Source organism: Gastrolobium bilobum, unplaced genomic scaffold, assembly GCF_033153095.1.
Source record: "Gastrolobium bilobum isolate Gb01-03AN ecotype WA unplaced genomic scaffold, APGP_CSIRO_Gbil_v1 utg3261, whole genome shotgun sequence".
Lineage (NCBI taxonomy): Eukaryota > Viridiplantae > Streptophyta > Magnoliopsida > Fabales > Fabaceae > Gastrolobium > Gastrolobium bilobum.
Window position 1 is genome coordinate 32,291 of NW_026899069.1, and position 17,201 is coordinate 49,491.

At 34.2% G+C, this 17,201-nt stretch overlaps 2 protein-coding genes across 2 annotated transcripts; both read left to right on the forward strand.

Moving 5' to 3' along the window:
• Positions 1-10,201: 10,201 nt before the first annotated feature.
• On the forward strand, positions 10,202-11,842 carry LOC133286893 (uncharacterized). The gene is made up of 2 exons (XM_061484395.1): positions 10,202-10,315; positions 11,224-11,842. Exons 1-2 carry the CDS (start codon positions 10,211-10,213, stop codon positions 11,644-11,646), a joined length of 528 nt encoding a protein of 175 aa, XP_061340379.1. The 5' UTR covers positions 10,202-10,210; the 3' UTR covers positions 11,647-11,842.
• Positions 11,843-15,306: 3,464 nt separating this feature from the next.
• On the forward strand, positions 15,307-16,989 carry LOC133286897 (uncharacterized). Its single transcript, XM_061484400.1, has 2 exons — positions 15,307-15,376; positions 16,397-16,989. Exon 2 carries the CDS (start codon positions 16,406-16,408, stop codon positions 16,817-16,819), a length of 414 nt encoding a protein of 137 aa, XP_061340384.1. The 5' UTR covers positions 15,307-15,376; positions 16,397-16,405; the 3' UTR covers positions 16,820-16,989.
• Positions 16,990-17,201: the final 212 nt, after the last annotated feature.

Sequence of the window (17,201 nt, forward strand, 5' to 3'; positions counted from 1 at the left end):
GTTTGGGTTTAGGGTCAATTTGATTTGCGTTTAGGGTTGTGGATGTTATGGTGGTGCTCTGTTTTCTTGAGATGAGATGTTGAATGCATCTGAACTGGATTGCATGTTTAATTAACAAATGTAATTCTGATTCTCGGAATAAAAATAAAATGTTTTAACAAACGTAATTCTGATTCTCATAACTTTTCAAATTCATAGAATCAGAAAAAACTGTTTCATCTCAAAATCAGTGTTGAGGAACATAATGGTTGTCATGCACCTTTTAAGCTTCCTTGTTGGCAACATGCTATGGCAACTGAGTTGACAAAGTGCAATAATAATAATAATAATTCACAAACACTTATCTATTTGATTGATGTATTCTTGTGTGGAATGTTTATGCTTCTAAGGTTTCATTTGGCACATCAAAAGTATGTTCTTTATAAAACATAAAGACAACTTCTCAAATTGATATTTAATGACTGGTATTTTCGCCAAGCATAATCACGTTTGGACTTTACAAATGCAAACAGGTAATTACTGCTTAGATTTTATTAATATATTTGTATTCTTTTTCTATTTTATGAGGTGTCCATTTTCTGTTTTGGTGAGAGATGTGTATTACGTGCCTTATGCTTGCACGTGTGCTTTCTGTTAGAAAGTTGTTTTTGGCCTCCTTTTTAGTCACTGATATATTCATTGCAGCTCTATAATTTTTACACAACAATTAATTTTCAGATGATTCAGTTTTCTTCACGTTTATGCTTTTCCAAAACTAACATGGTATCAGATGATTTCTTCTTGCCTTTGCTTCTCTCATGGCTCGCGGCACCACTAACGCTGCCCGTTCTTCTACCATTGAGGCCTCATCTGGATCTCCTGCAACCATGGACAATTCATCTAGTCCTTATTTTTTGCAGAGTGGTGATCATCTGGGTTTGGTTCTTGTTACCCACACCCTTTCTGGATCTAATTTTCATTCATGGATTCGAGCTATGACTCTTGCTTTGACTGCCAAGAATAAATTGGCATTTGTGGATGGCTCCTTGCTTTGACCTCCATCCACTGATCTCTTTTTTTCAGCTTGGAATCGATGTAATTCCATGGTCATTTCATGGTTGTTGAATTCTGTTACTAAAGAAATAACTGGTAGTCTTCTATATTTTGCAAATGCTTCTGAAGTTTGGTCTGATTTGAAGATTCAATATTCGCAGGAAAACGGCCTTAGAATTTTTCAATTGAAGCAGCAAATCTCTTCTCTATGTCACTTGATATCACCAGTTATTATACTAAGCTGAAGTCTCTTTACGATGAGCTTCATGATTATCTCCCTCTTCCGCGGTGCACTTGTGGTACTCTTCGCGAGATGACTTCCAGGAATGACCAAGATCATGTTCTCCAGTTCCTAATTGGACTAAATGACTCATTCTCTGCTGCCCGTGCTCAGATTCTCCTACTTGATCCTTTGTCGTCTCTTGCAAAGGTGTTCCCCATGATCCTTCAAGAGGAACGTCAGCGTCAAATTTCAGTGTCGCTCTCGATTCCTGCTATTCCAGATACTCCGTTAATGCATTCAGTAACTGATCCTACTCCGGCATCCATGGTCGTTGCTGCCCAACGCCGTCCACGACCAACTTGCACCTACTGCCATTTATCTGGTCATACGCGTGAAAAGTGCTTCAAACTCCACGGGTATCCACCAGGTTATAAACCCAAGTCTCCCAGGCCCAATACCTATTCATCCTCACCTCAAGCCCATTCCCTTCAATCGGTCAATTGCATGACCCATGATCCACAACCCAAATTCAATCCTATCCTCAAGTCTCCGTGGTCAACTGCATCCTCGTCACCTAATCCCTCCACTACAGATCCTTCCCTTGCCTTCACACCTACACAGTACAATCAACTGCTTTCTCTTTTACATCAGAGTTCTGCACCTTCTTCGGTCGCTTCCTCTGTTGCTGAATTGTCTCCTTCTGTGGCGAGCTTCAGCGGTAAGCCTTCGTTCTCTTTTCCTTCATCTTGTTGGATACTTGATACTGGTGCTACGCACCATGTATGCATCACTCTTAACTTGTTTCACTCTTCTTCTGCGGTCAGCTCCTCTTGTTGTTCTTCCTAATGGAACTTCTGTTGATGTGTCTGCTGTTTGATCTATTTACTTTTCTGCTTCTTTTTCTCTTCTTAATGTTCTCTGTGTGCCTACCTTTTTCTTCAATCTTTTATCCATAGGAGCTTTAACCAGAGACTCTCCTATCATTGCTAACTTTTCCTCCTCTTATTGTTTTCTTCAGGCCGTGTTTCAGATCAGATGATTGGGATTGCTAAACGCTGTGGTGATCTTTATATTTTGGACAGTAAATGTCTCCTTCCCACTATTAATATTTCCCTCCCCTTTTTTTCCCTAAATGTTCAAGATCACATTCTATGGCACTCTCGACTTGGTCATCTCTCTATAAATGTTTTGAATTCAATGAAAAATTCTTTAGGATTTTCTGATAATATGCATGTGTCTCATCATTGTTCCATATGTCCCCTAGCCAAGCAAAAACGGCTTCCATTTATTTTAAATCCCGCACTTTCTGCATCTCCATTTGATTTACTGCATTTTGATATATGGGGACCTTTTCATACTCCATCTGTGGAAGGTTCTAAATATTTTTTAACTATAGTGGATGATTCCACCCGATTCACATGGCTATATTTTTTGAAAAACAAATCATATTTTTCTACTATTTTTCCTGTGTTTCACACCTTAATTCATACTCAGTATGGTGTTCCCATTAAATCCATTAGGTGTGACAATGCTCCTGAATTCAATCTCTCCTCCTTTTTTTCATCTAAAGGTATTCAAGTGTTCCATTCTTGTGTTGATCGTCCACAGCAGAACTCTGTTGTTAAGAGAAAGCACCAGCATCTTTTAAATGTAGCTCGTGCCTTACATTTTCAATCCTAAGTTCCCTTACAATACTGGCAAGATTGTGTCCTTACAGCTGTCTACATAATTAACCGTACCCCTTCTCATCTTCTCTCTCTTGTAGGACACCATTTGAACTCCTTTCCTACAAAGCTCCTTCTTATGATCACCTTCGTGTGTTTGGTTGCCTGTGTTATAGTTCCACCCTCCCCAAACATCGTCATAAATTCTCATCCTGTGTTTCCCCTGCCATTTTTCTTGGATACCCTCCTGGTTATAAGGGTTATAAACTGTTAGACATTGCATCTAATTCTACCTTTATTTCTCGTGATGTAATTTTTCTTTCAACACATTTTTCCTTTTGCCTTAAACACTTCCCTACCCTCGTTCAATACTAAATTTTTTAAGTTTAGCACCTTCTATACATTCACCTACTACTTCGGATGCCTCCCTACCAAATCAACTCTCCTTGAGACCTAAGAGACCTCATAACCCTCCCCCACACCTCACTGATTATGTGTGTTCCTCTTCCACCCAACACCCTTTGTCCAATTTTGTTTCTTACCATTGTTTGTCTGCCTCTCATACAACCTTTGCAAATTCGGTTTCTTCTCATTTTGAGCCAACCTCCTATTCTGAAGCATCACAACTACCAGAATGGCAAGATGCCATGGAATCTGAAATTTTAGCTCTTGAATTAAATAAAACTTGGACTGTTATGTCTCTTCCTAAGGACAAGCATGTGGTTGGCTGCCGTTGGGTTTATGAGGTAAAATACAATTCGGATGGCACCCTTGAACGATGTAAGGCCCGTTTGGTAGCTAAAGGTTTTACTCAATAGGAAGGTATTGATTTCATAGACACTTTCTCATCTGTTGCAAAGTTAACCACTGTCAGAATTATTCTTGCTTTAGCTGCTGTTTTTAATTGGACTCTTATTCAATTGGATGTTAATAATGGATTTCTGCATGGGGACTTGTTTGAAGAGGTTTACATGCAATTACCTCCTGGATACTCTTCACGGTCCCCTCTCTTCCACCTAATGCCGCTTGCTGCCTTCATAAGTCTTTGTATGGACTACGCCAAGCATCTAGGCAGTGGTTTGCTAAGTTCTCGTCTACTTTATTGCAGCTTGGTTTTACTCAATCACAATCTGATAATTCATTATTTGTATGATCTGATGCTTCCTGTTTTATTTCAATTTTGGTGTATGTTGATGACATCATTGTAGCTTCCAACAGTCCCTCAGATGTTCAGTCCCTTACTGGTGTTTTAAATGATAAATTTTGTTTGAAGAATCTGGGAAACTTAAAAAAATTTCTTGGCCTAGAGGTGGCTCGTAGCATCAAAGGGATCACTATTTGTCAATGTCACTATGCATTGCAAGTTCTCAAAGATTCAGGCCATTTGGGTTGTAAACCTCGAAGCACACCTATGGATGTTGGACTTAAATTATCCTTGAATTCTGGTGATTTGATTCCTGATCCTACTGTGTATCGCAGGTTAATTGGTAGACTCATTTACCTCACTATTACTCGCCCTGATCTCTCTTATGCAGTGAACCATCTCAGCCAGTTTATGGCTTCTCCTCGGCTTCCTCATCTTCAGGCCGCTTATCGGTTACTTAGTTATTTGAAACAAACAATTGGACAGGGCCTGTTTTCCCTTCATCTTCACCTATTCATCTTAATGCTTTTTGTGATTCTGATTGGGCAACTCTCCCTGATAGTCGAAGATCCCTCTCCAGTTACTGTGTTTTTATTGGGGATTATTTAGTGTCTTGGAAGTCAAAGAAGCAACCCACCGTATCTCGATCATCTACTGAGGCTGAGTACCGTTCAATGGCCAATGTTACACTTGAGTTGCTTTGGATTTTTTTCTCTTCTCAAGGATCTTCATGTTCTTCATTCTGCACCAACACATCTTTTTTGTGATAATCAATCTGCCTTGCATCTTGCTGCCAATCCTGTTTTTCATGAGAAGACGAAGCACATTGAGATTGACTGTCACCTTGTTCGTGAACACATCCTCAAGGGTCGTTTAAAGACTTTTTCCATTTCTTCTTCCAAGCAGCTGGCTGATATATTTACCAAGCCTCTTTTTCCTTCTCAGTTTTCTGTTGTCCAAGATGAGAGTTTTGAACATATACTCTCCATCTTGAGGGGGGCTATTAATATATTTTTATTCTTTTTCTGTTTTATGAGGTGTCCATTTTCTGTTTTGGTTAGAGATATGTATTACGTGCCTTATGCTTGCACGTGTGCTTTCTGTTAGAAAGTTGTTTTTGTCCTTTCTGTTTTGGCCTCCTTTTTAGTCACTGATATATTCATTGCAGCTATGTAATTTTTACACAACAATTAATTTTCAGATGATTCAGTTTTCTTCACGTTTATACTTTTCCAAAACTAACAGATTTTGCAATTAAGGAACAAAAGAAACATGGAACGGTGTGAATACAACAGTGCAATCCAGAGCTACACTTGATCGTCTCCCACAAATAATACTCCTAATATGATGGTAGAACAAGTATTTCTGCTCATGACGTCAAAATGGATTTTTAAGATAAAACCATAAATCAAGAATAAAATGACAATTATCCCCAATTTTCAAATGTAACCTTGGACTGATGGACTCGAAAGCTCGAACACAATTTGACATTTTCCTTAGATTGCTTAAACATTTCACCCATATGTAACAGTAAGAGGCAGTAGTTAACAATAAGAATTCGACTCTACAGTTTCCTAACTCGAGAAAATTGATAATTAAAGTAGTAAACTTTCATAAGCAGTCAGATAATACATGGCAATAGTTTTAAAAAGTGATGCTTTTAGACCATATATTACAAATGGAATATATAAAGACTAAATTCAATTTATTGGGTACTTCCAAGTTCCAACATCCGACAAGCCTAGGGCAAGCAAGGTCTTCCGTGGTTGGTAAAAAAAAAAATGAATCTGCAATTTTATTTAAATCAAGAATTTTTTTTCCTATGCTTCACTTCTTCGATAACATAACACTACAAACAAAAACACTGAAACAGAAACTATTTGCAATGTAAATTGTCTAAAAAAGATGAATCATATTAATAATAGTGAGGAAATATGTTTCTCCTATATCCTAAAGGTCGAAGAATTTTGATGTTATCAATAAGCTTATTGAGATTTCCTAAAATTGAAGCTATATAAAGATCCAAGATTTAAAGCAAAGTATATAGGTTAAGTTTTTATAGACTTTTGTAACACATTTTTTATATCACTAAATACCGTCCTAAGCTCCACTGTATAACATGCATCTCATACTCATTTCATATTAAAAATAAGAATATATAAAAGTATGTTTTAAAAGTTTAAAATTTGAAGTTTGAATGGATTTTAGTTGCTGCTCACTGTTTTATTATGAAAACTCATTCTCTCTCAACAAGTTTTCTCTCTCCGTATTCCAACTCGTTCAAGAACGAAAATCATCCTCCAAATTGAATCTGTGATATTCTAGTATGTATAAGATCTAATAGATTGTGAAAGTGTTTCACCTTGTTAATCCAAACTTCCTCATCATCTTCCTCTCAAGAAAATCCCAAACACATTGAACCCTAAATACATTGTGCTATTATTGTTGAATCTCTTGTTCGATCTCAGCATTGTTTGTGGGAGTAGGAACTCAGTTCATCGTCCTCCAAGATTGGGACATTTGAAGAAACTTTTTTGGAACCAAAGTTCAAGATTTCTACCTACACTAGTCTATTTTGTATTCTGAAATTTGAGGATTCTTCTAGAAGCAACTCTAATCTGATTTTTGAGACTTTATTGTGGTATACTCTGAAAACTTAAATTCCTGCATTGTTCATCAGTTTGGAGCATTATTATTGTGAGATATCCAGGTTCTTTCATACAATAATTTTAGGGCTTTTGGTACATATTTCATTATCTTGAATCTTTGCATATGTCATAAATTTTTGGAGCTTGGATTGTACTTATTGTGATATATATAGTGTGATAGGAGACTGTAATTTTGAATATATTTTTTTATAATTTTTTTGAATATTATATTGTGTGTTAGAGTGGTGTGCCTGAGTGTGTAAAATCTGTCCTAGGTGTGTTGGGTCTGACCAAGAGGGTTGGTGACCTTGTTGCTTGGCTTGAGAGTGTCTTTGAAGGCCTAGAGCCTTAAGAATCCACTGGCAGTATGAGTTCTTGTGTTGAGGAGTTGGTGAACTCCTAGGATTGGCTTGAGAAATTTTTTGATGCTTGGAGCAGTTTAGGCACTAGGATAGTTTTGTGTATTTTGATTGATTGTGTGTGAGAAGTGTGTTTGTATAACACTATTTTGTGATCAATAAAATATATATAGGTACTTCAGTCTGAATGTAGCATCTCATTGCACTATGGGATGTGAATTAGGATATATCGGTGTGTTTTTCTCTTTAATTTATCCTTTTTAATTTTCTAGATAGAGTGATAATAACACTATTTTCTGGTTCTCAAGTGCTATAGCACCTTAATTGATTTCTAGTTTGTTCAATTAAATAAGTGCTTTAGCACTTAAATTGTTTCTGATATATTCAAAGTATGTAGCTATGTATATATTCTGAAAAATCACTAAGATACGCTTTCTATTGTTATACATCATATAATATTGTGAAACTCAAGTGGGCATATAGGGACCAAGGGCGGACCTACATGGGGGGCTAGGATGGGTCCCCGTCCTCCTCTAAAATATGAAAATATGTTCTACTATATGATATGCAACATGGTCTAAAAAGGCAAAATTTTGAAAGTGCTTTTAAAAAGTGAAAGACAAGCGATATTATTCATAAGAAAAGTGTTTCACCTGTTCATTGCACCCAATTAAAGATAACTATTATTATCAGATTCAACCTATCCGAATATACGGCAATTTTGTTCTTTGTTTGCTACCTTCCCCAGTTAATGTGGAAAGTTGGCTTTTCCGTTGTATACAAAGAAGAGTTCAACTAGTATGCTATTCATTCTACATGTCAAATTTGTCTAGAATTTGATTTTATATTAATTGATTATCTAATTTTTCAAAATCACTCCCCGTTAAACCCGACTAGTGAATGTGGGGTAGAGAAAATCCTTATACGCAGCCTTACCCTTGCATAATTGCAAAGAGGTTGTTTCCTGGATTCGAACCCATGACCTTTCAGTCATGCAAGAACAAATTTTTTTTTTTGATTATCTAATTTTCTTTTTATAATCATTAAAAATTTGTTCAGATTGTCATGTTAGAACTCAGGAGAAGAGTATTTAAGTTTTGTCTTTGTTGGCAAAGAAAAAAGGTCAATAATAGTTATCAATTATTAGTTGGGATCAAATGCTAAAAATAAATAACACATTAATTAATTTATTATGTCTTATGCTAAATAACAGCTAAGGGAGAAAATAAGATTCTAAAGAAATCAAAGAAAGTGCAATTATAACCTATGAAGCATCGACACTTCAAAAACTCTGACGTGTCGTATCTGACACTTCCCGACACTCTCTGACACTTCGACACTTCCCGACACTCTAACACGCGTTATAGAATAAAAAAAAAGGTTTAAAGGTTGCGTTGCGTTGAGTTTTTAGTTCCAACTATTAGATTCGTTGGATTACGATTACCATTTTATTGAGTTTAATATAAATATTTGAGATATCTTATGTTTCTTTGCAAAATTGATGAATATTATAAGTTTAGTTTCATTTTTTTTAAATCATTGAATACTAAATATAATATACATTACATAAATTAAAAATATTATTTAATATCAAAACGTGTCCTAACGTGTCAAAATTTAATATTTTTTAGAATTAACATGTCGGAGTATCGTATCGTGTCACGTGTTCCGTGTCAGTATCGGTGCTACATAGATTATAACACCAGAAGGCATGAGGGTAAACAATAAAAAATTAATCTTACAAATAAAATATAGGGTCTTAAGGCTAGTTCTTCATTGAAATAGAGGGTGCAGTGGAACACTGTTACCGGAAACAAAAAATTGACATTCCAACCAAATAATTGGCAAAAAATTCTATAATTTTATTAGATTCTTCTTAATAGGTATTTTTGTATTCTTAACGTGATCATCCAACCAAAATTGACATTACCTTTTCATAATAGTAATATAAATTTTTGTCTACTGTCATATAATTTTCTGGGTCTGCCAGTGATAGGGACTTAAGCTTTTGACATTATAATTGACTGTGTGTTATCTGATATCAAACTAGTAAAATTAAGGGTTGATGATCCTTTTTAGTTAGTGTGTTTTAAAGTCTTCAAATTCTGCACTCTTAGTATAAGCAAATTTAAGATCCATTAACAAAAAAAATTTGAAAAATTTGTGAACATATTCACCCCCTTAGGTGTTCTTCCGCATCCTTATTAAAGAAGCCCTTTGTCCAGCAGAATTGACTCATGTAATATATAAAAGAGTGGGCGAGACCCATTATGGACAAAAGAGAGAAAAGAAAAAAATAAGTTTCATTCACTTTTTGTGCGTTGCATAAGATAATTTGTCTACGAAAAACACATTCTCCTTGTAATATCCTATTTTTTCAGCCAGATAATAAACGAATGTAATTTATGAAAGGATCAATGATGGAAATATTTATTATTTTTGTAAGATAAACCTCATAGCTAATCTAGTTAATCTTGTAATCACATTTGTCAATTTTAGCTCAGTTGTCCATACATAAGTTGATATATTCTTGAATTGGAATTTTAAAATGACTTCATAAAAAAGAAGAAGGAAAAAGATAGAACATAATATTCTGTGTGTCCATTTTCGTCGGTATCTTGATCTAATCTAAAGTTGTCAAAGGGGAATCACCCTGCAAATAAGGATACAGTGACAGTGAGCATATGTAGCTGCCCATCTGATCCGTTCAGGTAATGTTGCAGCCCACTCCATGGCAAGGCCCACAAGACTCATCAAACGGCCCAACAAATTAAAAGACTATAAAAGCCCAATACACCACTACCAGGAAATGCAACTAGCGACTTTCCAAGTAGATGTTGAAGATAATAATAGCTATAAGTGTTTGTTTTGGATTTGTATACTGTGGTGTGAAAAAGTAGTAACGTAGTCATGTTATTTGATCACAATTATTTATTGATGATGAGATAAAAAAAAATATATATATACGATTTTTAAATAAATAAATAATTATAATCAAATAATATAATCACATTGGTCACTTTTTCATCTGACACTATTCACTCCCGTCTTTTTTTAATTAGCTGCCAAGATTAGGACTTTTCTTTGTCGTTTACGTTTTTAACTTGTATGCTTCTGGTCTATATAAGAAAGTAAAGGGTATGAATAAAGCAGAGACAATTTACCTTCTTTTCTGTCTCTCTTTTCTTTATACTCTTTCCCCTTTACTCCCCTCCTCTCTTCCTTCTATGATCGACCTCCCACAGGTAAAAACTCATTTATGACCCTCACTTCTATTTTCTGTTAATAACTAACCATTGACCATTCGGTTATAGTTAAGAATCTTTGATTCTGTTTCTTGCATAGGTTTCCGCTGTACTTGTTAATAGTGTTCCTTTTGTTGAGCAATAACTTGCAAATCTAGCTGCTTTATTATATATTCTCTTGCACTTGTATCTACCTTTGTTTGATGTGTAAACTGACAACTCTTTTTCTATGGTTATTTATCTTCTAGCGTTAGCCAGTATTGCTGAGAATTTGATAAAATTCCTGTAAATCTGATAATTATGTCTCAGTGGGAAGACACTCAATAGTGTACTGATGATTATGTCTTTTAATTATGTATGTGATATTGTTGTGCATACTCCAAGCTTTTCTGTCAAATAAGGATGATTACTGATTAGAATTTGAACATTTATCTGACTCATGAATTGGAAGGAGATAAAACCATATAAACCTGTTGATTAGTTCTATGTGGCTTCACCAGGTCCTGATCTTGAAACCTGATCAAGTCACACAAGTATACCCCAAAATCTTATTCTCCGCGAGTTTAAGATATGTGAGACTCAATGAATTCATCACTTTGATTTGCAAAATGCAAAATGCAAAATCCTATTATCTTTGAGCCCTCATCCTTCCTTCTTTTATTTATGTTTTTCTAAGCGAACAAAATCCATAATTTGTGATAGAAACATAAATATTTCTCATAAACTCATAATCACCCCTTTTTACAGGTCCAATTTTTTTTATAAAAATCTATGTCTAGCAGAATCGATTTGTTACTGAAATCTATATGTAAAGGCTTTCTTAGTGTATGTTTATGCCTCCCCATTTAATTTTAATTTATGATACCAAGTTCAGTAAAAACTGAGTATGGTTGATATTGGTTGTTTAGAGCCCAGAAATGGATGCTGATAGAGTGGTGCATACTGGAGGTTGCCTTTGTAAGAGTGTAAGGTGGAAAGTGCTTGCTCCTTCTAGCGTTGTGGCATGGGACTGCAACTGCTCAAATTGCTACATGAGAGCTAATACTAACTTTGTTGTACCTGCTGACAATTTTGAGCTTCTGGGAGATTCCGGGAAGTTTCTTACTACTTATACTTTTGGCACTCACACTGCAAAGCACCCATTCTGTAAAATCTGTGGTATAACCTCATTCTTTTATCCACGCTCAAATCCAGATGGGGTTTCAGTTACATTCAGGTGTGTTGACCCTGGAACATTGACACACATTGAAATCAGGAATTTTGATGGGAAGAATTGGGAAAGCTCATGTAATCAGACAGGCATCTCTTCGTGTTCAAAGGTGCAGAAGTAAATCCCATAACATAAGGGACTAGAAGATAGTTGAGATCATTAGCAGTCCTGTATGAAGATTTTTGGTGCCTCAACACATTTTGTGTTGTTCATCCAAATACTCTTGTGTCTCGACATGATAAATATGACAAAGTACAATAAAAAAATGTTCACAAACAAATAATCTATTTGAATGAGGTATTCTTGTGTTTAGAATGTTTATGCTTCGAAGGTTTCAACTTACACGTCAAAGCTATGGTCTTCATAGAAAGTAGAGATAGCTTCTCAAATTGATATAATATTTAATGACCGGTATCTTTTGCTTACGTTTGGATTTTACTAATGCAAACAGGTACTCACTGCTTAGATTTTGCAATTAAGGAACAAGAGAAATGTAGAACTACCGGTAAATAAAACAGTGCAATCTAGACTTGATCGTCTCCCACAAATAATACTCATAATATGACGGTAGAACAAGTATTCCTGCTCATGACATAAAAATGGAATTTTAAGATAAAACCATAAATCAAGAATAAAATGACAACTATCTCCAAGTTTCAAATGTGACTTTGGACTGATGGACTCGAAAGCTCGAACGCAATTTTGAAATTTGCCTCTTCTACGTTGAGCTTCAGTTTTCACCTTTGGTGTCCAGGTTCGTTGACTTCGCCTTGGATTGCTTAAATTTTTCACCCATATTTAACAGTAAGAGCCAATAGTTAGCAATAAGAATTTGACTCTGCAGTTTCACGACTTGAGAAAATTGATTATTAAAATAGTAAACTTTCATAATCAGTCGGATACGGTGGCGGATTCAGAAAATTAACGAAAGGTGGGCACTAAGTTCAAGTACATATAGATCTAGTTCTGATATGAACTGTGACTTTTGAGCAGCTGCCGACTGTATGAGTCTGGTTTAGATCTAGATATTGACGGATTGCGACTCAACTGGATCGATGATGGAGGAAGAAGCAAATATTCCATCTTCCAATAATGGAGATTTAGGTTTGAGAGAAGATGAATAAGTGTCTAGATGCATATGATGGGTATGGAATAGAGTTCTCTGCTGTTAGGTTTAAATAATGAAGGTGGAGGAGAAAAAAAATCACGAAAAAATAAAATAGAAGGAGAAAAATTAAAGGAGTAGGATATTGTAACAACTAACTAGGGTTACTACTAATCAATTTCATTGTTAGATCGATTATGTTGATCCAACGGTTATATTTATTTTCATCTTTGTATAGTTATCATCCCCATATTTAATGTAAAAATATTAAATATGGGAAATCATCACCATACAAAGTTGAAAATAAATATAAAGTATTAAATATGAGAAATTATAACCATACAAAGATAAAAATAAATATAACCGTTGGATCAACATAATTGATCTAACAGTGAAATTGATTAGTAGTAACATTGGTAGTAACCCTAATTGGTTGTTATAATATCCTATCCCGAAATTAAATTAGAAAAACTTGAATTTTAAGAGAAGGATATTTTTGTATTTTTATATCAAATTTCAAGGGTGAGCACTTGCCCCCTTCTCTTGTATGTGGATCCGCCTATGGTCGGATAACCCAAATTGTACATGGCAATAGTTCTAAAAAGTGATGCTTTTACACCGCATGTTACAAATGGAACATATAAAGACGAAGTTCAATTTATTGGGTACTTACCAAACATCTCCTCAGGAGGATAGATGGGGCGATTCAGGTGAGATCCAACTTTCTATTCACTCATGGGATTCAGGCGGTATGGGGGGACCACCGTCGCTCCTCTCTTCTCGAGAATTCATACATCCCAACATGCAAGGTCTTCCATGACCGGTAAAAGAAAAACATGAATCTACATTTTTGTTTTCAAACCCATTTATAGCAATGGATTGTCATTTAGCTCGTTAATAATGAGATCACCACCATGGGCTCCCCATATTCGCGTAAAATATTTACGTGTATATATATAGGCTTATCGTTTCTCAAACTGTTTGAGATAATTTTATCTTCGGCTACTAAATCATAACCGTATCAATGATGATAAAGGAAGAGATTCAAAGGTGAATCAATTAAATTTAAGGAAATAAATAAACAAAACGACGTAGTTTTGGGTGGCCGGAGATAAACTTATCTCAAGTTGCTGGAGAAATATTTTTCCATATATATATATATATATATATATATATATATATATATATATTAATTTAAGCTCATTACCTATGAGCTTCTAATTTAATAAGTAATTATTTAGAACACCTGTAAATTAACCTCCTTTATTTTCTGATACAAACTTTTATGTAAATTGAAACTAAATAATAATTCTAATTCTGGTGGTGTTAAGGGCATAGTACTCCTCTTACTGACCCAATATATTTAAAGCATTTTTTTTTCGGTAAACATATTTAAAGCATTTAACTAATTAATTAGTCAACATAATTTAAGAAATATTTTTAAATGTAAAAAATTAATTTAAAAATAGTTTCACTCTAATAAAATTAACATAGAAACTCATATTCAAAATTTAAGAATTATATGTTTTAATTTTGTCATGTTTATGTGTAGCAATATTTAGCTATGTAAATTTAAAGTTAAATACAAGGAAAAATAGTTATTCTAATTTATTTTGATATGTTAAGTGATTACAAAAAAATTATATATATATATATATATATATATATATATATATATATATATATATATATATAGAAGGGAGGTTATACTTACAACCTATTTTCATTTACAACCTCTTACAACCACTATCTTAACCGTTGATTTTCGTCAATCAACGGTTAAGATTTTCGTAAATAAAATTTATTAATTAATTATTAATTCGCAATAAATGATAACTGTTGATTGACGGATATGGTTGTAAGTATAACCTTTCTATATATATATATATATATATATATATATATATATATATATATATTAGTTTTTACAATTTATGAATTGTAATTTCAAATCGTTGATAGCAAAAAAAGTTATTTACGCACAGAATTGATATGTAATTATACAATTTGTTACTTCTCAAAATAAATAACATTTGATTACCTCTCTCAAGACACTTTTTTCTATATACATATAGAAGCCCCCAAATGTTACAAAAGAAACTCTTACTATTAAAAACCGAAGTATAGAGTCCCCCTAAAGAAAAGTAAGTATAGATTGTAGATTGGGTTTTGTTCTCATATGTATGGACCAAAGCCCAAATTAGCAACAGAAAGGAATCTAATCTGGATTGTGAAGCCCAATCACTTGCCTGCACCCAAAACCTAGATATAATGTACACTAGCAATGTTAAATGTCTCAAACTTGCCCTTAGTTTTTGAGTTCTCAGTTCTCACAAGAAACTACAAACAAAAATAACGAAACAAAAACTATTTGCAATGTTAATTGTCTCAAAAAATTAACCATATTAATAATGAGTTTTATAAGAGTTATGTTGTAGAAAAAGTGATCATGTAATGTTATAGAGATTCGTTTTGCGTATCGTAATTTTCTTTTTTTCTTTTTTCTTCAAAAAATGTGAGTCCCACAAAATATTGTGTGTAGAAAAATTTATTGTGTCATGTTAAATGACAAATGCAAATATGTGAAATAGATACAACATAATATTGTGTGTGTGTCCATTTTCGTCGGTTTATAAATGAAAATGCAAAGTCAAAGTAGTTCGTTCTCTTTATCTAAAGTTGTCAAAGGGGAATCACCCTGCAAATAAGGGTACAGTGACATTGAGCATATCTAGCATCCGATCAGGTGAAAACTCATTTATGAGCCTCAGTTCTATTTTTTCGTTAATAACTGACCAGTTATTGTAAAGAATCTTTGGTGCTGTTTCTTGCTTAGGTTTTCGCTGTACTTGTTAGTAATGTTCCTTTTGTTGAGCAATAACTTGCAAATCTAGTTGCTTTATCATATATTTCTCTTGCACTTGTACCTATCAAGGTTTTCTTCTTTGTTTGAAGTTTAAACCAACACCTCTTTTTCTATGGTTATTTGTTTCCTAGCGTCAGTCAGTAGTGTTGAGAATTTGATAAAATTCCTATAAATCTGATGATAATGTCTCAGTGGGAAGACACTCAAAAGTGTACCGATGATTATGTCTTTTGTGTATTGAAGCTTTCTGCTTACGAAACTTAGGAACTCAGGAAATGCAATGCATGATATTGTTGTGCATAAGGATGATTACTGATTAGAAGTTGAACATTTATCTGACTCAATAATTGGAAGGAGACAAAACCATATAAACCTGTTGATTAGTTCTGTGTAGCTTCACTAGGATCTGATCTTGAAACCTGATCAAGTCACACAAGTATACCCCAAAATCTTATTCCTCCCCATTCTATAAGCATTGGAGAATTTTTTCATACCAAAAATAAAAAATACTACGTTCCGCTTGTTTAATATACGTGAGCCTCAATGAGTTCATCACTTTGATTTGCAAAATGCAAAATCCTATTATCTTTGAGCCCTCATCCTTCCTTTTTTTATTTATGTTTTTCTAAGCGAACAAAATCCATAATTTGTGTTAGAAACATAAATATTTATCATAAACTCATAATCACCCCCTTTTAGAGGTCCAATATCTATAGAAATTTATGTCTAGCAGAATCCATTTGTTATATGAAGGCTTTCTTAGTATATATTTATGCCTCTAGTATGGATGTGATTCCAAATTGTTCCCCATTTAATTTAAATTTAAATTTATGATACCAAGTTCAGTAAAAACTGAGTCTCTGTACTTGACAAACTCTTGTTGATATTTGGTTGTTTTAGAAACCAGAAATGGATGCTGAAATGGGGGTGCATACTGGAGGTTGCCATTGTAAGAGTGTAAGGTGGAAAGTGCTTGCTCCTTCTAGTGTTGTGGCATGGGACTGCAACTGCTCAATCTGCTACATGAGAGTTAATACTGGCTTTATTGTACCTGCTGACAATTTTGAGCTTTTGGGAGATTCCGGGAAGTTTCTTAGTACTTATACTTTTGGCACTCACACTGCAAAGCACACGTTCTGTAAAATCTGTGGTATAACCTCATTCTATTATCCACGCTCAAATCCAGATGGGGTTGCAGTTACATTCAGGTGTATTGATCCTGGAACATTGACACACATTGAAATCAGGAATTTTGATGGGAAGAATTGGGAAAGCTCATATAATCAGACAGGCATCTCTTCGTGTTCAAAGGTGCAGAAGTAAATCCCTTAACATAAAGGGACTAGAAAATAGTTGAGATCAATAGCTGTCCCGTATGAAAATTTATGTTCCCTCAACACATTTTGTGTTGTTCATCCAAATACTCTGGAGTCTGGACATTATAAATATGACAAAGTACAATAAAAAAATGTTCACAAACAAATAATCTATTTGAATGAGGTATTCTTGTGTTTAGAATGTTTATGCTTCGAAGGTTTCAACTTACACGTCAAAGCTATGGTCTTCATAAAACGTAGAGATAGCTTCTCAAATTGATATTTAATGACCGGTATTTTTGCTTACTTTTGGATTTTACTAATGCAAATAGGTAATCACTGCTTAGATTTTGCAATTAAGAAACAAGAGAAATGTAGAACTACCATTA

Bases quoted from the DNA above. Each gene is read 5' to 3' on its own strand.
- LOC133286897 (XM_061484400.1), top strand. From the start codon at position 16,406: ATGGATGCTGAAATGGGGGTGCATACTGGAGGTTGCCATTGTAAGAGT.
- LOC133286893 (XM_061484395.1), top strand. From the start codon at position 10,211: ATGAATAAAGCAGAGACAATTTACCTTCTTTTCTGTCTCTCTTTTCTT. The intron at 10,316-11,223 runs GTAAAAACTCAT...TTGGTTGTTTAG, and splicing joins CTATGATCGACCTCCCACAG to AGCCCAGAAATGGATGCTGA.